Genomic DNA, 22,099 nt, shown 5'->3' with positions numbered 1-22,099 from the left:
AAAAATAGCTTTTTGTACACATGTATTTTATACTGTGGTCAACAGTGCTGGCGGGCCGCATATTATTGATTTCATGATAGAGGCCGCGGGCCGGTAAAAATTTGTCCACGGGCCGCAATTGGCCCGGTGGCCGGACTTTGGACATGTCTGATTTAAGGTAACTGGAATAAATGTGTTGTTTCAGGGCAGCACGGTGCTGCAGCCGTTAAGCGTTGGCCTCACAGTTCTTAGGGCCCCTGTTCAATCCCAGCCCTCCCTGTGTGGAGTTTGCATGTTCTCCCCGTGCCTGCGTGGGTTTTCTCCGGGCACTCCGGTTTCCTCCCACAACACAAAAACATGCAACATTAATTGGACACTAAATTGGCCCTAGGTGTAATTGCGAGTGCGGCTGTTTGTCTCCATGTGCCCTGTGATTGACTGGCAACCAGTTCAGGGTGTACCCCGCCTCCTGCCCGTTGACAGCTGGGATTGGCTCCAGCACTCCCCGCGACCCTTCTGAGGATATGCGGCAGAGAAGATGGATGAATGGTGTTATTTCAGAACAAAAGTATAATCTGGCATTCCATCACACGAATCAGTGTGCAAAAGGGGTGGACTTGGGACAAAGATTCAGCCGCAGCATTTTCTGCACTGACCAACCCACAACATTATCAGCGGACACCAGAAGCCCACAAATCTTTAGTCTTGTCTCATGCAAAACCACCCATTCATCAATTCTCTCCAATGTTTATCTTTACAAGGGCCACGGTTGTGCTGGAGCCTGTACCAAATGACTTTGCCTGAGAGGCAGAGTACACCCTAAATTGGTCGCCACCCATTCGCAGGGCGCATATAGACAAACAAACAAAATGTCCGTCGACTACAGGTACGCACAAGGGAGAAGAGTTGGGCCACCAGGGCTGCTAAATTAAACTTGACTGAAGGAACAGGTAGCATGCATCCTCTCTACTGAAGATATAATTAGAGCAGAGTTTGGTCTGGAGTATATACACATTCATGTAAATAACTATGCAAATTCGTATATGAAATGCATTAAATCCTTCATAAAAAAAAACCTCCAACTGCAATCCTTTAACAAGCTTAAGAATCCATTTAAGAGAGTATAACGATAAATGCATTTTTAGGTTGATCCACCCAGACCATAGATCTGGAATGAGGGTCCTTAAATGGCAGATTTAAAACTTAAACCGTGATTATGGAACTTACTTCTGATGGGATTTAGCATTACAACAAAGTGCTCATTCGATTCAAAATAAAGTATGCACTTCCGAGTCCAACTGTCCTCATCTCCACCCCTCAGGTAAATATCAACAAACGTCATGTATGATTGAGCTGTTGAAAACCTCAAGGTGAATAAAACGGGTGAAAGATACTCTAAATAGTACAATAGTATATTCAGTATCTAAACATAAAATACGTTCTCTAACCACTGCAGTGTTCAGTACCTTTTGATGTAGAGAAAAACATTCTTTTCCTAGTTCCCCCAAACCACACATATAATGGCTTGGGTGATATTTTATTTTTTAACAACAACAAAAAAAAATAGTGGATTTCAATGGGAGAATCCACATGTGCACAGCCGGAGGAGCAGAGGTGGTCCTGGACTAAATGGCCCCCTGTGCGAGGGATATCAATTGCGCCCCATTGGCCGTTTGGGTGCGTGGTAGGGGGCGGACAATTCCATAAATGTTCTACCTGAGGCGCCCTATGTCGCCTTTTGCGTGGACCCCCGATCGTCAATGTGGCTTGGTGGGTTTCTGGCAAAGTTTTTTTTTTTTCATTTGTTTGCCGTTTATTTTCAAGACTGCTGTTACAAATGTAGGTGGCATGTCCATTGCCATTGATTGTGCTCATCTAACTGATCATCATCGGGTTGGCAGATTACCCCCCCCATGGGATGCCACCCTAGGCGGCTGCCCATATGGTCTATATCAGAAACCGCCACTGCAGAAGAGAACACAGATGTATGTTTTTTTTCCCTCCAAAGAGAATACTGTACCAGCCTATGTGAGAAACCAAGCAAAACAGAATATTCATACCATTTGACATGAAATTTGAGTAAATTCTCTCCCTCTCTTTCTCCCCCCCAGACCATACTAGAATCTACTTATCTCACATAATGTCTAAATGGTCAAACAAATTTCTTTTGTATTTTGTTTTTAGTTGTCATGAATTTAAAAGAAAGATCATTCATTAGGAAATGTGTAATGTATTTTTTCCACTTTAATCCTATAAAAGTATATCTTCAAGTACAGTCTGGCAACTGATTCTAACTATTAAAAGCAATCAATAAGGGAATTCCATCATCTATGGACAAGGAAGGGTCATGCTGAAAATAATGTTAACATAACCAAGCGGTTTTTTTTTGTTTTGTTTTTTTTTTTTTTAATGGTGAGTGCCTCTACATGTGAGCTGAGATATGAACCAAGAGCCTTTTGATTGTGAGGCAAACATGCTAACCACTAGGGTACCGTGACACTCACAAACTCCTGACTCCATAAAAATTGGGATATCTTTTCTTTTTAAGATAGCAGAATGTTTAATTGCTTATCCCATGAAAAAGGGTCCTATTTTCTATCCTAGACCAAAAGCCATAACTCATTAATGTTAACAGATTAAACAGATATAGGAAGAAGGAATTTTGATGCCAACAAGAACAAAAGGCCATTTAGACACAGTCGCTCACAAATACTACATGTTTCCCTTCAGATGTTTCTGGACCACACTAGCACGATATGGTCGTGTCATTGCCCCCCTTCCCCCTTTTTTTAGACAGCCTAAAATGCAGACTGTAACCCCCCTCCTGATGGACTCATATGGCGGTCAAGGATCTGCATAGTGGATCTGATTGCTCTTTTGGAGCTCAACTCACTGTGCTTCCATGTGCCCGACCAGAAGAGCAGAAATAAGCAATGGACAGGAAACATCATCTGGATCGAGCGGAGACGTTCTCCTTCGTCAACCCCTGGATTCGATATTTTCTCTTCTTTTTCAGCTTCTTATTTTGGGTGAGTAGAGATTCACTGTTCAGGTGTTAATGTTCACTGCAAACAAACAAAAACAACAGAGTTTGTAAAATGCTGGGCACCACATATCTCTGAGATCATCAGCTACTAGGGTGCAGCAGCTTTATAAAATAGTCAGCACAAACCAAAAGAAGAGATTAAATTAATAAATCCATGGAGTCAATCCGATTAATAATAAATGAAGACGTATAATTTAGATTGTGTCTGAGGTAACAATCATCAGGGGCACCTCATCGCCCCCGCCGCTGCTGCTGGTTTTCATTTTTTGCTTGGTCATCGATCACTGTGGCAAATGCTGAGTGGTTTATTTTCATTTTTTATCAAGCCACTGTAATAACAATACAAAGCACATGTCCCTAAACCAATGATTTACATTGCTATTTCTTGCATGGTTTTCGAACTGCATTCCTGAACATTACATTTGCATACACTGTACATTCAACATTGTTATAAATATTCTGTATTAGTGTCTATTCAGCGGTGGCTTTCTGTGCAAACAAACAAAGGCGTTGTAAAAAATTCCACATTATCATAATTTTGTTGAATTGATGACAGAGATTTGGGGGAGTTTATTCTAGATGTCAAATGGAAAAATTAAAATATCACAAAGCATGTTTCTTCAATGAAATTCCAAAATGTCTCTGAAAATAAATGAAATGAAAGACAAACAGAGAGTGAATTGCCTGGGGCTGTAAGCAAAATGTCTTTTCATTCTAATGCGCAAGCCAACTGTGATTACATGGACTAAATTTAGCCTTCTGATGTCAAGAAATGCCAACAAGCTTTCAAATAACAGTCTAGATGAAAACATCAACAGATTACAGAATAGAAGTGGCAGGGACAGTGTGACACTAATTTAAATTATTATCATTATCATTATTATACTCATTACACACTGCTGTGCATTTGTGTCGAAGACCACACAAAGAAGCGATCACACACATGTAAGCATTCAAGAAGAGATGTCAACTGGCAGGGTCGGATAGCTGCCTTGCCAAAGGGCAACTTGACAGTAGCCAGGAAGCTAAATTCCATCTGAAAGCACGAGTTGCCATATTTAACATTGGTCTGCCACAGCACACAACCGTGAGTGTACAAATGAGCTACGATAACCTTACACAACACATTGCCCTCCAGTTCTTGACTATGTCAAGGGTAAAAGTGTCATTTACTACAATCTGTTACTTTTTCCATTCCAAACGTTGCTCAGCCAAACTCTGTTCTTTTCCGTTATCCTTTGAGTTCCAGTGCAGCCCACTGAGCCAGCAAACTAGTTGGTTCAGAACTAAATTGTCCCTTTGTCTCAATGAAATCTATTATGCCCCCTTTGCTTAGCAACAAAATCAATCACGTTCTGCATGGCTAATAACGTTTTTGACAGGGGCAATGTTCCAGCTGGATCCTTCTAAATAAGCACGCCCGCACCGTGCCGGTGTCCTGGTCCCAGTAACCGAAAGAGTTCTGTTCATACCGTGTTACAAGCAGTTCAGCAATAACTGCAACAGCAGCAGCACACGGCTCGGCTATGTTGACTCTGCTGATCGGACATGAGCTCAGAAGTGAACACTGTGGCTCTAATCCATCAGTCCTTTTGTCTCCTTGTCCCCGTGGCTCTGTTCTGTTCTCGCTTTCCCCATCCCGCACAATTCACCTGATTCATCTCTTTGAAAAGCCTGAAAAACCGAGCACACATATATTCCCCACGCCTGTGTGTTGAATACTCAAAAACGCAGAGGCAACGTGGATAAGGGGGCTGTCGGTGGCCACACTCCTACACACGCAACAATATCCTTAAAGCATAAAAGAAAGAAACACAACTGACTTTGAAAAAAAATCTTTAAAACACCACTGTGGACAAAACAAGAATATTTTCTTTTGTTTGCTGCTCTCGAGTTGAAGAAATACACCCCCCACCCCCAGAACACATTCCAAACACTTGAGCAGAATACAAATTACATTCAACAAAAACCTCTCTTAAAATGAAATTGTACCTCAGACTGTATTTCCGTAATGTTGCAAAATAACATCCGTTCATCTATTTTCTGTACCGCTTCTCCTCATAAGGGTTGCGGGCCTCTAAGAGGCGGGGGTACACCCTGAACTGGTCGCCAGCCAATCGCAGTGCACATAGAAACAATTATTCACGGCCACAGGAAATTTAGTCTTCAATTAACCAGCTGTGCATGTTTTTGGGAGGGGGAAGGAAACTCGACACAGACAAGGCTGGCTTTGAACCCGGGTCCTCAGAACTGTGAGGTAGATGTGTTTACCGTGGTGCATCTAAATAACACCAATAAAACAAATCTTCCTTTCTTTATAGCTAAATACAAGATATTTTTCAGTTTATGTCTAAGAATTGGGGGGAGGGGCAAATATATAATATTTTTTTCATGGTGAGAAATCAATGAAGAAGGGAAATTAGTTTTGACAGCCCAGTCGCCAGGAATTTCTTTTTTCTCATTTTCTCTTGTCTTAATGTTTAGAAGAGTGGCTTGTGTTTTGGGGGGTGAAAATAGCAGCCTGAGCTGATCATAACATCCACGCCAACACCCCAGCAACTGCTGACAGGCTTCCCATTTAGTGTGTCTGTTTCCTTCACTGTTTTAGGGCACAGTGTGGGCAGCCCACACCTCATTTGTGATTCCTGCTTTGCAAGGAGCTTTTTCTTTCTGCTGTAAGGTTTTCTAGTTTGGCTTTAAACAGAAAATGCCAAGCTCGTCTTACAAGCCGGCCCCCCTCCTGCTTTCACCTCCTTCTCATCTCTGTCACTATTGATGGTGACAGGTTAAAAAAATAATAACATGTTTGCCTTTTGCTCCCGGACAATGAGGTGAATACAAATTATGTCCTTTTAAGACATTTACGTGAGAAAAGGTTTTTTTTTTCCTGATTGAGGTCAAATGATACTTATTGGATTTAGCACACACATAATAGTAGAAGGTAAAGAAAATGATTTTTCATTAAATGGGCCTTTTATAGGAGTTGCACATATAAAGTTCGCATTCTAATGAAATCAAATTGGGGTGCTTGTTCAGGTTTTACAGATATGTTTTGGCAAGACCTCAGAACAGCATGAAAACATGAATTGTTTTGTATGCTATTTTGTGCTGTTACTTTGTGTTTTTACTGTAGTTTGATCATGTCAAAACTACCACAGGCTCACTGAAAACTACAATCCTCTCTCTTCGTCTGTGCTTAAATATCGCATTTTTCACCGCAGTGGTGAATGTGACACAAGCTGCACAAATCATTTCTTATTTATTGTAAGATTTTACACCTTACCACTTGGCTAGCCAGTTAATCGGGCCCATAAAAGCCCCAAATGCCGATTTTAAAAAATTGCATGTGTAATATCCAATTGGTCGTTAGACACAAACTATGACATTGAGGACTATCAACATTAATAGACATTTTTAAAGCAAATTAATTTAAAATTGGCATAACAAAGGGAAGAAAATTGCCCCTTACGCTTAATGAGATCGTAACAGTTTTTGAACACCTTTCAATTTTTCTTGGGTGCTGTGATTATCCACTTTGCTTCTGTAAAACACAGATATCCCCACTCTGCCACGGCTATTGGCTTATTCAGTTCTATTCTAAAGCAATATAGCAGATAGTACATTTAAACACAGATATGATGGGAAATTTAATTTCCTCTTTTATCACACAGATAACACAGAATTGTTCTCGGCTGTGAACTGTTTAATAATGACCATCTAGCCTACCATACATAGGACAGGTACACCTGACAAGTCTAAAGGTGTGATATACTAGCTTTTTATTATTATTTCAATAATGTTTTGTAAGCTTTCCTTGATATTAACCAACAAATTGAATCTCTTTGCGGGAACTAAATTACCATAAAGTAAATTTACAGTAGTACTAAAATATTTATACTGATGGCCATCTGCATGTTGCGTAATCTGCATTATTGTATCACTACAATATATTCCTGGAGCTTCCAGTATAATGGCCTTGCATCAATCCAAACATACACTGAATCACAACTACAAGAAGTAAACCTGTATCTTAAAATGGACAAGCAGATGTGGTCTCTCTATTTCTGCTTCTCAATACCTAAAATGAATGCTTTCAGATGTCAGAAAATAGTTTTAGATGTGAGAAGTGACAAGTAGCTAAGGTCAGCAAATTGCCAGAGGAAAAGAAACCTGCTATGTTGGGAAAAACGTCAATAATTTCTATCACCATCATTTGAGCTCCAGCAAAACGTCTCATTGTTTCTAACCTCACAAAAATAGATTTCATAAAATGTCATCAATATTGAGAGGGAATATGTTACTGTCGAGAGTCTCCATGATAACGTGTAGCAAACACAAAAGGAAAGGGGGAATTTACGTTTCACATACTCACTCAGTCCTTTAGTTTCAGCCTTGAAGCTAATTTCTTTATCTTACCATGACATTTTGAACAGTTGCATACTTTTAGCATAATGTCATGCTTGGATTGTTTTGGCCTCTGACCTCACAAATGTTCTTGCGGATAAATGGACAATACCTTGTATAAAGTATTCCCAGAAGAGTCTCTGCTTAATATTTACTTTAATTTCTGCTCCTTATAGAAGTCTCAAAAAACCTTTGTCCACACATTATGTGGAATGGTTGAGCTATCTTAAAAAGTGTCTTTCCTCCACAGGTTTTCTCCTTGTTGATTGTTGCAATTGGTGTGTATGCTAAAGTCCAGAAAGCCACAGGTAGAGTACTTTTTGACTAAACTAATCTCACTAACTTTTTTTTTTTTACTTACATAATGAATTAATGTTGTTTCCCTTGTACGTTTGGGTCATTTTAATAACCCTAACTGAATGACAGTTTGATATTAAGCAATTTACAACAAGCGTTGTATTACGATTTAGATTGGGTTAGAAACCCAAACCAAAAGATAATGTTCCATGTAATACCTCAACTGGAATAAACAGGCCAAATCCAAAAGGAATTTCATTTGGTTTCACAGGGTCGTAATATACCTTTTGCCATACCAATGAGATCTAAATTTAAACCGTGAACTGTGTGCATGCACGTTTACGCACATAAATTTGACAGCTTCGAACCAGAGCTCATATAAGACAGAAATCCTGTTTTTAACTCATCACAACTTGTTCTTAATCAAGATAATGCATAATTAAATGTATAAAAACAATCCCAACTCCTGTACCAAGTAGACTACTAACCTGATAAATGACGTGTTTACTTTGAAGTGCACATGTCAAATGGCAGTTCTGTTTAAATGTACACTAGGGACATGTAAACATCCATCATAAATCCATTTTCTGACCGGTTATCCGCACACGGGTTGCGGGAGTTTTGGAGCCTATCCAAGCTATCTTCGGGTGGAATACACCCTGAATTGGTTGACATCCATTCGCAGGGCACGTAAACACCAAATCTCAATAGAGCACATCATATGTTTGTTTTTGTGTGTGTGTGTGTCCTGTTCAGCTGTTAGATCAAGCAGAATGGAGAATCTGCATCCCCAAGGTTTTACTCTGTCACAGAGGAGTTTTGGAGCTTCCTCAGTGATTTCGTATTATTTTAACTGAAGTTTTCATTGAGGATCACAGTCGATCAGTCGAACAGAATTTCTAGAGGGATGAGAATGAAAAAAAAAAGACAGACAAAGCGCTAACTGCAAAAAGATTTAGGAAAGCAAATGATTACATGTCTAAAACAAAACTAAAAACAAGAATGGATGTCGCATGAGACTCCGAGACTGCAGTGCTCCACCCTGTGTAGGATCAAGAACCCAGCTACATAAGTGAAATGTGGTGGGACTGACTTAGTGAATTATAAAAGTCGATAGAACGGGAATATAATTGGGGTGATACAGAAACTATTTGTGTATACACGAGTTACTAGTTGCAACAAGAGAGTAGTCCCATATCCAGTGAGAGAATACCAGGGGTGTGTGCGTACAGACACATGCAAGTGAATTCACACCGTTGTGCATACAAAAAGACGGACAGAAATGTCCTATAATTGCTGCGCCTGCTAAGCAGAGGCTAAGGGCCCTACCCAATCAAATCGAGGACAGAACTGGTACCATGGGCCCCCCTGAGAGCAACCCTGTGGACAGGACACGTCCCAACTCGTGTGACCCAGGGCAGTCCACCGACCCCTCCAAGGTACCCTGACCAGTGCTCCCTCCAGAGTTGAACACTGAACATCAAGTGGAATGTTTTCAATTGGAATGAGAAAAATGCCTGCTTGTAAACCCTTCTATTCAAAAAACAAGCATTCACACCTACAGACAGACAATTCTAAGTGATCAATTAACCTCCTGTAAGGGAGGAAAACCCAAAAGGAAGTGAACTCACACAAACTGCACATGGAGTTTCAAACAAGGGACCTCTTGCATGCAAGCTGCCTGACTCCGCCACTGCACTGTGCTGCACGGTTCATTAATATGTAAAGATATTACATAAAATGGCAGGTCTCTTGAGGAGCTTTGGGAATTTGGAATATTAAAATTACAAAATCACAATGTCCAAATGTTCTAATGATCCGTGACATCACTTTGCCAGTAATGCATTATCAACTCATCTCAATCAAATTATTACATAAAACATTTCACCTGTACTTGTCACTTTTCAAGTAATTAACTTCGGTGTGTCAAAGCTACAACAAATTAATTTGGAACATCATTGGATCCAAGATGCTTGAAATAGCTCGGGTCAAAGTTTTCATTATACAGTACATGCTTTCCTTCACTGCAGATGACTGAAAGAGTAATTGTAGTAATTTATTAATTTACCAATATTTCATGCTTAGTGGGGACTGACCTGGAATGATTACACAGATTGCATTTGTCCTTGACAATCTGCAACATATCTTCTTATATCTCACAGATGATTAAAGAAACTTGGTTTAAATTAGGGAGCATAACATATAGAAGAGGTTTGATGACGGGGATGATGTTATACATATTAAAAAAAAAAAAAAAATTCTAACCAGAGCCTGTCCAATTTCTGTTGTTTTTTTTTTCCTCCCCTTTTCTTGTTTTGCCAGACACTGTGCGGGACACGTTCCTGATCGACCCGGCTGTCATCCTAATTGTAGTGGGGGTGGTCATGTTCTTCATCACTTTCTGTGGCTGTATTGGAGCCCTCAGAGAAAACATTCGCCTCCTCAAAACAGTAACATTCATAACAGACACATCACAAATATTGACATTGCAGCTTCTTTCTCATATAGTGACAGGTTCAGTCTATTCTAAAAAGAGGTCTTTCATTTGATCTGTATTGACACAAATCTGCCTCGGAAAAAATAGTTCCATTTGTCTTTTCTGCTTTCAGTTCTCTTTAAGCCTGACACTGGTCTTCCTAACCCAGCTGGTCATAGCAATTCTGGGCTTCTTTTACTCAGACCAGGTATGTGCCTCTTTTTGATAACTTAATCGTTTTACAACATAAATTCAATAAAGCAAACGCCTCTCGGGCCTCATTATTGTGTCTAGGATTTCATTGTACAGAAGCATCCCACCAATAATATATTGTAGCTAGATCATATTGTACTCTTTTCTCATTGGGGCCAACTTTTGAAACACTTCTATTAAGAACCCATATAAAAGATGTATGGACCAACGTAGTGTTACAAAAAATATTGTTAGTTTTGATTGACACTGTGGGAGAAGTCATAATTTACCATTCATGGTTGTCAGTTATATCATAACTTGCTGTGGTGTAAAACTGCATTGCCTCATAGTGTGTTAGAAAACTGGAATTTAGCAACAAGGGAATTCAAATGTTAGAACGACATCTAAACTTTGTTCTTCAAAGGCTGCTCTACTCAGATCCTTGATAATGGTACTCATGCTGCAAGACCACTATTTTCACTAATGCTAAAGTCCAAACATCTTTTCATCTCCCTCTGATAATTCTTCAGCTTTTATTTACCCTGCATTGAGAATTCAAACACCAACTCTGATGGTTTGCTAGGGACAAGTGAGCTGAAGTTGGACCAAAATTCTCAGGAAAAATATGCCTGTAAAGTCACACAAATACTCATTGGCCACAACTACGTTGTTCCATTTTCCCTTTTTTTAAAGTCTTTCCCACCAAGATTGTTATCAGTGATGAGGAAAATGTGATGATGTCCAGAGAATATGAAATGGAACTGTCACAATGAATCCAGCCATCCAATTTCTTCTGCTTATCAGAGGTGGGGAAGCGGTGGCAGTAACTTTACCAGGGAAGCCTAGACATCCTTCTCCACAGCCACGACTGCATGTTCCTCTGAGAGGATCCCGCAGCTTTCCCCAAGCAAATCGAGAAACATAAGCTCTCCAGCATGTCCTGGGGCATCCCCGGGGGCTGGAACACCTCACCAGTGGAGGCATCTATGAGGCATCCGAAACAGATGCCCAAGCCACCCAATCTGGCTACTTACTCTCAATGCGGAGGAGCACTGGATCGACTCCAAGCCCCTCTCGGATGACTGATCTTCTCACTAAGGGAGAGTCCGGACACCCTGTGGAGGAAATTCATTTCCTATTTGGGATCTTGTTCTTTCACTTATGAGCTACAACTCATGATTATAGGTGAGGGGAGGAACGTAGCTTGACCAGTGAATTGAGAGCTTTGCCTTACAGTTTAGGTCCCTCTTCGCCACAATGGACCAACATAAATTGACTGCAGACGCTGGATCGATCAGATATTCGGTTCCATTCTCCCCTTACTTGCAAAGAAGGCCAAAGATACTTGAACTCCTCTACATGGGGTTAGGATCTCATCCCCGAGCTAGAGAAGGCACTCCACCCTTTTCTGATGAAAACCATGGTCTCAGATTTGAAGGTGCTTATTTTCAATCCAGCCGCTTGACACTCGCTTGAGAAGCACTCCAATGAAAGCAAGAGATCACAGCTTGATGAAGCCAACGGAACCACATCATCTGTGAAAAGGAGCGATGCAATACTGAGGTCACCAAAGTGGAACCCCTCTATGCCTTGGCTGCGCAGAGAAATTCTATTCATAATTTATGAACAGAATTGGTGACAAAGGGCAGGAGTCTAACCCTCACTGGAGATAAGTCTGACTCACAGGCAGAAAAGGAGACTAAACTCTGACACTGGTCATACAGGTACTGAGCAGCCAATATCAGGGGCTTTGGTAGACCATATTACCGAAGAATCCCCCGACAAGACTTCCCAAGGGACACAATTGAATATCTTCTCCAAATCCACACAACTCATTTAAACTGGTTTTGGGAACTCCCATACACCTTTGAGCACCCTATTGAGGGTGTAGATCCAGTCCAATGTTACACGGTAGAAAGAAAACCACACTGTTTCTCCTGAATCTCAGATTTAAACATCCCCACAGATCCTCGTCTCCAGCACTCCTGCATTGACCTTACCAAGGAGGCTGAGGAGTTAAATTCCCCTGTAGTTGGAACACACCCTTCCCCCTTCTTAAAAAGCTGGAGCACCACTCCAATTTCCCTATCCAGAGGCATTGTTTTTGACATATTAAAATAAAATAAAGTTGATTCTAATTCTGATGTTGCAGAGTCATGTCAACCAGGACACCCCCCACATCCAGAGACTTCAGGAACACCGGGAAAATTGCATCCACCCCGAGGCCCTTGTCACCAAGAAACTTTTTATCCACCTGTGTGACCACAATTGCAGGGATAAGAAAGCCTGCCTCAGGGACCCCGGACTCTGCTTCCTCATGGGAAGGTGTGTCGGTGGAATTAAAGAGGTCTTGGAAGTACTCTCCCCATCGATTTACAATGTCCAGAGTCAAGGTCATGAGTTCTCCATTCTCACTGTAAAAAGTGAGATGCCAGATGCTAGGCCAGAATTTCCTTGAATCCATCTGGAAGTCTTTCTCCATGGACTCATGCCTGAGTTTTTTCCTCAGTGACCACGAAAGCTCCGTTACACTTGCCTAGCCAGTACCCATCAACTGCCTCAGGAGTCCCACAGTCCAAAAAGGCTTTGTGTGTGTGTGTGTGTGTGTGTGTCCTGTTCGCTTGTTAGATCAAGCAGAATGGAGAAGCTGAAGGCCTTTTATGGTGGAACAGTTTTATTGTGTCACTATGGGGTTTTTGAGCTTCCTCTGTGGTTTCTTCATATTTTAATTGAAGCTTAATTGAGGATCAGAGTCAATCAGTCAAACAGAACATAATTTCTACAAGGGTGAGAGAGATAAAAAAGACAAAGCGCCAGACTAAACAGAATGAGAAAAAAAATTCCATGTCTACAACAAACAAACAAATATAGATGTAACGTGCAACTGTAAATGCTACACCCGGTAAATGAAGAACAGGACAAGATAAGACAGAAGAAGCAGCATTGAAGAAGACAAGAAAAGGACCGTGAACCCAGCTAAATAACCAGAATTTGGTGGTACTGAAAGTGAATTATAAAGGTCTATAGAACAAGAATATAAGTGTGGTGATACATACGCTCTTCATATATTCATGTTTTTTTTTTTATTGCAATAAGTGAGTAGTGCCTCACCCAGTGAAAGAATCCCAAGGTTGTGAGCTTCCGGACGCATGCAAGTGAATTCACCTCAATGTGCATGCAAAAAGACTGACAGAAAACTCCTACAATTGCTGTGTCCACAACTTATGCTTGAACGTGGTGTTTGTTATGGATAACATCTGATGAGCACAGACGTCCCTTAACACAATACCACTCAGGTATTGATCGGGGGGAACCTCCCAATCACACCCTTCCAGGTCTCACTGTCATTGCCCACATGAGCATTGAAGTCTTCCAGCAAATGATGGAGTCACCATCGGGAACATTCTCCACCACCCCCGCCCAGGACTCCAAAAGGGTGGGTAGTACGCAATCCTCTTTGGTGCAAAGGCACAGTAACAATAAGGACCTGTCCCCCCAACCCAAACTGGGAGGCAGACTACCCTCTAATCCACCAGGGTGAACCCTAATGTACATGCGCCGAGCTGGGGGGGCAATGAGTCTACCCACACCTGCTCAGCCCCTCTCATAGTGGGAGGGACTGGTTGATTTGGTTGAAACTTCTCAACCTCACACACCAGTTTGGGCTCTTTACCTACCAGAGAGTTGACATTCCATGTCCCTAGAGCCATTTTCTTTAGCTGGGGATTGGATCGCCAAGATCGCCACCTCTGGCCAGGACCCATGTTACCCTTTAAGGCTGTGCCTGGCTGGTCCCCATGTGTGCAGCACCGGCCACCAGGTGCTCGCCTTCGACCCCCACCTCCAGGCCTGACTCCACAGAAGGGCCATAATGACCCATGTCCGGGCAAGTTCAGAGGTTTTCCTCTGTTTTTAAATCATCATCAGTGTCTTTAAAGCTGTGCTTTCTCTGGACCTCATGTCGGACCTGTTTGCCATGGGTGACCCTGCCAGGGACATTAGCCCCTAGACAATTTAGGGGCAATAATCATTTGGACATACAAACCCCTGCACCACCATAATGTGACAGCTCAAGGAGTGGCTTTTTTCTTTTATATCATTGTAGTTTCTATTCTTCAAATTATGTTAATACATAGGTGAAATATTCAAGTTTCACATATAAATCCATGAGCGTACTGCATAGCGATGGACTAACCTAAGATGGTATAAGGCATGCAGTAAGCAGTGTTTCTCAGTAAGACACACCAAATATAAAGTTTACTCCTCTGATTTGCATTAAAAGTTATTGTGGGGTGTCATCCAAATATTCTGCAAGTTTCTTTGTGGTTTTGCTGGAGTTTTAATACATTCCAGTACTGGCCTTAAGCTACCTCAACTACACAGCATGCAAATTAGTGGTGGTTCCAATGAACACATGACTAATAATAAAACAGGATGTGGCACGGTGAAGCGATATAAGGTAGGACGATTTTATTGTTTTGGAATGGTGCATTTAAAGAAAAAAAATGGTCTCACTGTGCATGGATGACCTTTTCAGGAGTCATCACAGTTTTATTCTTTCGCTGCTAACACGAGGCACATGAACATGCTGGAATTGTATCCTGAATTCCATCTTTTCAAGGAAATAAAATTGATGAGACCAGTCTGTGTGAGACGTCCATTGCTGGCTGGTTTGAAATAAAAAAAAAAACTATGCCATGATAATACTAGTACTTTTTTCATCCCTTTGTAAAGAGTCAGACAATCATTGCTATTAACCAAAAAAAAAAAATAACACATGATAGTGGAGTCTTTCAGACTCCATAAAAACTGAGCATTGACCTCATTACAGGCTGTTATTACTCTTTTGTATTTAATATGGATGTCATTTACTAAACAATGACAGTCATTAAGATGATGTTTTGTGTCCATCAAGTGTGCATGTGTGGTCCAGATGCTACAGCACATTAGTCTGTCCTGGAAAAGCAAAAACAATATTGCTTGTTTTTCCTTTATATTCTGTGGATCGGTATGTGCTCATCTTTCTTCTTAACACTACTATGCACGTATATGGTTGACACCAATTTGATTAGACATTTTATTTTCCAACATGTACAAGTAAGGACTGCAAAAGATGATCATTTATGTTAATGCTTTTGTCAGGCAACGGTTGTATGAGTTGAAGGCTTGAGAAATACATTGTCAGGTCTGCAAAGTACAGTAGCACGAGGCTCCGTCAAACATTATTTTGCAAATTTAAACAGGGCTCTAGCTCAGTTCTTCTTCATGGCCCAAAGCACACTGATAATGAAAGATACCCTTTGTAAGATAAATGTCTAGCTTGAGAATGCTGATTCTGCTCGGTTCTGCAAAACAATTCAGCATGTAATGTGAGCAGTAATTCACAGTAGTAGTAAGGCTGGTGAGATAACTGGCCAATCAGCCTTTGTTTTGCAAGATTGCTATTTAAAACAGGTCTTCACTTACCCAAGGGATTTGTTTTTAGTTCGATGTCCACCTGAAAGTAAAGATATACTTGCTCACTTTATCTTGTAACCCACTGCAGTTATCAGCAAGTGACAATGAGTCGCTATAGTAAGAAGGCCTGACTTTTGAGTCACCCTCTGCTAAATTCCTAGCATTTGCAGCATCTGCTTGAAAAACGTCTGGATGGTTGGATGCCCATAAAATGGGACCCTTTGTCAGTAAAATATTTGGTCTTAAACATTTATTTACCAGGGCGCTCTGTAATAGTGTAACAAGATAAACTGGAGCAGAGGGCACACTTCACTCTGGGAGCAAGAACAAATTTGTCTTTAAGTTGGATCGTGGAGTTCTGATCTAGAGAACCATCTATCTCAAACCTTATTTGTATGAAAAAGACTTGTAGGCCATGAATATAAAACAATCAAATGAAAAATAGGAAGAAAGGCAGTAACTGAGCATCCCGTGCGCCGCATGACAATGTATTCTAATTTCATTGCATAAATTACTTCATTGCACGCCACTTGTAGTATATCAGGAATGAGAAGCCCCTCTAGTCGCTGATATGTATGATGTCCTGCGACTGGCTGGCCACCAGTCAAGGGTATTTACTGCCTCTGGACCAAAATTAGCTGGGATAGGATTTAGCTCAGCCTTGACCCTGATGAGGACCAGCAGTAGAGAAGGGATGGATGGGTGTTGAAGAACTGGTGGCAGGAAACAAAAACTGTGGTGCAACCTGTAATGATCAAAATGGATCTGAAAGCGTTGTCAAATATGCACCATTTTGCTAATTCAAACAAGTCTGACTTAGACCAGGAGTCCTTTGCTGGCCCAACGGCTTCCCATCCATACAGCCATTATCCAAGCTGCTTATCCTCACAAGGGCCACAGGAAAGCCGGAGCTTATCCCAGCTAGTTTCGGGCGAAAGGCAGACTACACCCTGAACTGGTTGCCAGCTAGTCGCAGGGCAGATATCGACATCATCACTGAGTGGGAATCAATCCCACGCTGCCCACACCAAAGACAGGAGTGTGTACACTCACCTACGACTCTTGGGTTCCCAACAATGAATATTAATTTGTTCCAGTCAGCCTTGTAAAACCACTGTGCTCATCAACAGGTGACAGTCAATTACTGTAACAGCCCTCACAAGCAAGTGCTGAGAACAACAGCTCGTGTCTCTTGGTGGGCTTTGTAATATAACATTAGTTATGCCTTTGTGTGTGGGTTCAGCTGCATCGCAGTTTTACAGCTCAATTAGGTAAGAACAGCATGTGAAATGTATTGGATGGAAGGTGCAATCTTTTTTTTTTTTTTTTTTAATCCTGTCCACACTCATTGAGTGACAGGAAAAAGTATTGTGCTGGGTGTTAGTGTGAAAATCATCAAACAAGCTCATAAAATCCCCAAGAAGGGAAATATAAACAGCTGGGATTTTTCTCTCTCCCTCTCTTGCAGTTCATTTATTAGTCTGAACAGGAAAATGCACCTGCTGGCATCCATATTTATTCTGTCACAAACGAAACTTTAAACCTGATTCCCAATCGAACCTGCCAATACAAACTGTGTCTTTGATAGCTCACACGCTCAGCTGTGCATTGTTGTCACCCCTCCGACGGTCTGGTGCTAAACAGAGTAGTTTAACAGCCTTCCCAGCATCGCTAAATGATTCAAATGCTTCAGCACTTCAAAGTGGATCCAAATGTTCTATTTCAACAGATCCCTTGAAGGAGACTTTGTAACTAATGACACGAGGAGATGATGTCGGGTCCCAAGGTCCACAAGGGCACACACAGTACATGTGTGTGTGTGTGTGTGTGTGTGTGGAGGGGGGGGTAGATCAGTGTGGAACACTGTTTAGCAGAACTACTGCAGGATAAAATAAATTGTGATAAAGCTAGCTGGATCAGCACAACCTGCTTTTCCACAGGCTCTATTCAGAGTAATTCTAGGAGCCCTCAGCAAAACACCCACAGAAGTCCATTTCAAGCCAAATGAAATTTTATAGCTCAGCAACTTATCAGCATACAACACTCTCATTATCATCTATTATCTGAATTCAATCTGTATCACCTTGTTTTGACATTTTTAAAAAGGGAGTAACTTGAATTGAAGTCCTATTCAAATGGGGATAACAAAGAAGTCTTCAGAAGGTACAATTAAAGCAGCAGGATTTAATTTCTAAATTGAGCCAACCTAATCTGGAATTCTGATCACGAATCAATAAAATCAGGGCATTTCATTTATAATTCATCTGGGTCTTGCTTATATTTACCTAAGTAGAGAATGGCGAAAATTAACACACTAAAAAATGGTTATTTAGTCTATGCGTGTACATAGTACGTATTGGTTGATTGATTGCCGTTATGATAGTGCCACACATCCCACAAGCTACTGCTATGCTGCGACTACATCTCTTAAATAAACTATTCTGTTTCTCTTTCAAGACTCGTGACACTTTGGGAAGATTTGTGAAGAAAGGTATTGTGCACTACAGGGACGACCTAGATCTGCAGAACTTGATGGATTATATTCAGAAAGAGGTGCTCTTCTCTATTCCTCCCCGGCTCTTCTTACTTTAATTCTTCACAATAATCAAAATCAAAGCTTTCTTGAGAATGTCACACCGCTGAACTGAGAAATTTCAACCTGTGATCACAGAGATGCTGAGACTTTGTGACTGTTTCCACACGTGACAAGTGGCAACATTTAACATATTTCTGCCCTTTACATTAAAGTTCAACTCATACGCATGGTCCAGCTTTACATATGTAATATACAAGTAATATATAGTACATATATATTGTATCTATATGTGTAGGTTATGTATTATAAATATACATACACATATATACAAACATATAGACAATACTGTGTCGCACATAATATATAGCACATACACGTGTATATCTACACATGTACATATACACACATTCGCAGACACAGTATGCGTTTTTTTTTTTTTATATAGACACACACACATATGTAGTGTATAATAAATTAAATGCAACTGACCTGTGTGGAGTTTGCATTGTCTCCCCCTGACTGTATGGGTTTTCTCCTGGTACTAGGTAGTTTCCTTTCATATCCAAAAACAGGGTGGTAGGTTGACTGAAGACTTGCAGGTGTTTTTGCCTGTAGGTCTAAATGTGAATGGTTCTTTGTGCCCTGCAATTGGATGGTGGCCAGTTCAAGGTGTACCCTGGCTCTCGCATGAAAATAGCTGGGATAGGCTCCCGCACTCCCACGACCCCTTCGTGAGGATAAGTAGCTGAGAAAATGGATGGATGGATGGAAAAGAGATGTAATGATGTGAGAATTATGAGAGGGTCCCTTAAGGAGTCCCTAACTGGACCCACAGTTTGAGAATTCCTGTTGTAATGGAACAAAAATGCTAGAGACGTAGCACTGTGATGTTTTCACAAGAAAACTATCTTGGGAGCAAAACAGTGGATGTCTAGTTAGCACATCTACCTCACAGTTCTGACAACGTCACCAAGTGTGTGAGTCGTCCCTATGTTGAAGCCTTTTAAGATTGCGAGCTTAGCTTCGCTTGTTAACCGTGTTTGTGACAAATAAATCACTTAGCTCAGTGTCAAGTGTGACTGTAAAGTTCTGTGAATGTGATTGTGTGAAAATGCCGACAGTAGAAATGCTGAATTCTGAATGCACAAACTAATGCAGCCACAGAAGAAATATTTGTAGCTTTTGAAATAATGACAACAGAATATGAAGAGGGGAACTTGGTGGAATAAAAAAGGACGAGTAACGTCAACTACTGGATGTTGTTTCTGTGGCTCACAATGTGCTCTAAAGAACAGGTTTGTTTATTTATTCTATCAGACTCAAAATGAGAACCCTCTTTTTTCCCCCCACCGACCAACTATGGTATGTGGGATTTGGGGGGTGGGGTGTGGGGGGGGCGGAAATCGGTGTACCGTGAGAAAATCCATGCAGGCACGGGAAGAACATGCAAATTCAGCACAAATGAGTGTTAATCTGCACATTGCGGCTTGGTGCTGAATCTCTACTACCTCGGCCAAACTTATTTTGCGGTTATAGCGACCCTTTTTTTTTAGCTTCTTTGAGTCTATTTCCTCACCCTACGCTACGACAGTTTTCCAGAACCATACAGCACAAATTGCTCTATCCAGGCAATCCAGAACAAACTCTCTAGGCTCATCTATCAGTCAGACGGACGCTCATGAGTGGCCTCCACCGTCAGGCCTGTGGCACCTGGTCCTCTGAAATGTCAAGGAATGTTATCTTCAGAAATGAGTCCAGTTTTTGCCTGCTTTGAAGTTGAATTGGAGGGTCAGAGCATGGAAGACGTGGCAAAAACCCTATGATAAATGTGCCCCCGAAGAAGCAACATGTTTTTGAGATGATGTGATGGTGAGCTCCCTTACTGAAAAACAAAGCTTTCCATCAATGGAGAAAGTCAACATTCTGCACGCATACAATTCCTCCCCAGTCTGGAACAGGGCTTCATCCTCAAAGATGGCAGCGCTCGCCCTCACAGATCGGTGTGAGGGCTGCCAACAGCCTGCAGTTTAAATCCAAATGAACACTTATGGCCTCAGCTTGGGTGAGCCGTTTATTTTTCGCCACAAGCACTTTTCCATAACTCCTGGTTAAAGGCAACGCCATGAATACTGCAGCAATTTGTTAGCCGACGTCTGTATGGCTCACGCGCACGCTGCTTGTTAAGAGAACACATTGTAAAATTGGCAATTCTCCCTACTACAGGTAAGACTGCAGTCATCCAATCCACATAAGAAGACCAACAAGAGTCGAGAGCTGCAGAGAGCAGTTTGGCATAGGCGGGGAATACTTGGCACACTTTCCTTGGATGCAAGCACATAGTTGTGCTACGCATCCCACAAGTACATGTTCCCTGCACATGGGCCATCATTTACAAGGGAAATAAACGAGCTTTTTAACTACAAAAAATGTATTAGTAAGCAATAAATGTCACAACAGATGATTAAAGACACTTTCCTATGTGTTTATAATAATGTACTTCGTACAGTTCCAGTGTTGCGGATGGAACAACTACACAGACTGGTCATGGAACTCGTACTTTAACTGTACTAAGGAGAACCCAAGCTCAGAACGCTGCGCTGTTCCTTTCTCTTGCTGCACTCCTGTACCCGGAGAGGTGAGCGTTTTTCTTTTTTTTTTTTTTCTCACCCAATGAAAACTCAGCAGTCAAATAAAACATTACAGGGAGGAGAGAAAATTGAAGTTGCTAAACAAACACTGTATCCTCCAAGACTCATAATTGGCTGACTGATTGCCTGGAAGTAATGAAACTGCTAATTGCGTTTCAAGGTGATCTGTCTTTCCTGAATGAGAATCGGCACAATATGAGTGTTTCACAGCAGTCTCGGCAAACTGTTGGAATGCATCCTAATCTGCAGTTTGAAACATTAAAACTGCCAGCAAGATTTTAAATGCACCGTTGCCTCACATCCACTATGACGTACACGATACTCAAACAAGGATTATGGCATGCAATCACAAAAGTGCATAGACCTGTTCAACAGTCTAAGAGAATCCATATCCAGTGCCAACGAAATAGCAGCGCTAGCAATACAAAATTTGCATTACAAGCCAACTTTAGCCACAGCTGCTACCTTGGTAGCATTACTAATGTGTTAAAGTGTGGTAAATACGGTATAACACAAAATGTTAGTTTTCAAGTTTTATTTTATTTGGGGGAGATTGTAATCAATGAAAAATTAAAATAGCTGATGAACTTACCTGTCAAAGAATTCTTCTAACCCTTTGCTTCTGAATCCTCTCAGCTGCATGAGCTCCCTCCACCTCAAGAGGCAACTAACATACCTTGGGATGTGTCTAACTCTTTCTCTTTATGCCTGTGTACCGTTAGTTGTATGGCCAGTTGTTGGCAAACTTTTCTTTTTCTGGAGGTGGATATTTTACAACAGTTTCAGCAAAGCTACTTAACCCAAGGTAACAGGTCAGTGCAAGGCCACTGGTGAGTGCCCGCGACTACAACGCAAATTATTCACACTTTATCAGTCATGCCTTCTGTCTCTAATTGGTTGTTTTACCTTGGGCACAGTGGTTTCTTAAAAATCAAATTAGCGGTCCGAAATGGGTTTTGTGACGGAGGATTTTTTTTTTTCACAAATGACTATTATCATACTAAGGTGTCTATGCCAGTGGGATGAATTTACTGGAAGAACAAGTAAATGCTCTTTGACTAGAT

General features: G+C 41.2%; 2 protein-coding genes across 2 annotated transcripts in view; one reads left to right on the top strand and one right to left on the bottom strand.

Moving 5' to 3' along the window:
* The first annotated feature begins 2,912 nt into the window (after positions 1–2,912).
* tspan33b (tetraspanin 33b) overlaps positions 2,913–22,099 on the top strand; it is a 34,933-nt gene continuing 15,746 nt past the window's right edge. Inside the window, exons 1-6 of the mRNA XM_061822915.1 lie at positions 2,913–3,008; positions 7,680–7,737; positions 10,049–10,176; positions 10,336–10,410; positions 18,309–18,404; positions 20,894–21,022. Of these exons, the coding sequence (XP_061678899.1) occupies positions 2,913–3,008; positions 7,680–7,737; positions 10,049–10,176; positions 10,336–10,410; positions 18,309–18,404; positions 20,894–21,022 (582 nt within the window). The remainder of the gene's footprint in view (positions 3,009–7,679; positions 7,738–10,048; positions 10,177–10,335; positions 10,411–18,308; positions 18,405–20,893; positions 21,023–22,099) is intronic.
* The window catches only part of ttc38 (tetratricopeptide repeat domain 38), a 54,851-nt gene continuing 35,665 nt past the window's right edge, over positions 2,914–22,099 (bottom strand). The window contains exon 15 of the mRNA XM_061822908.1: positions 2,914–3,044. The gene's annotated coding sequence lies outside the window, so the exon portion shown is untranslated. The remainder of the gene's footprint in view (positions 3,045–22,099) is intronic.

The sequence above is a fragment of the Syngnathoides biaculeatus genome, chromosome 6 (genome assembly GCF_019802595.1).
Source record: "Syngnathoides biaculeatus isolate LvHL_M chromosome 6, ASM1980259v1, whole genome shotgun sequence".
In the NCBI taxonomy this organism is placed as follows: Eukaryota; Metazoa; Chordata; class Actinopteri; order Syngnathiformes; family Syngnathidae; genus Syngnathoides; species Syngnathoides biaculeatus.
This window is presented reverse-complemented; position numbering and strand designations above follow the sequence as displayed.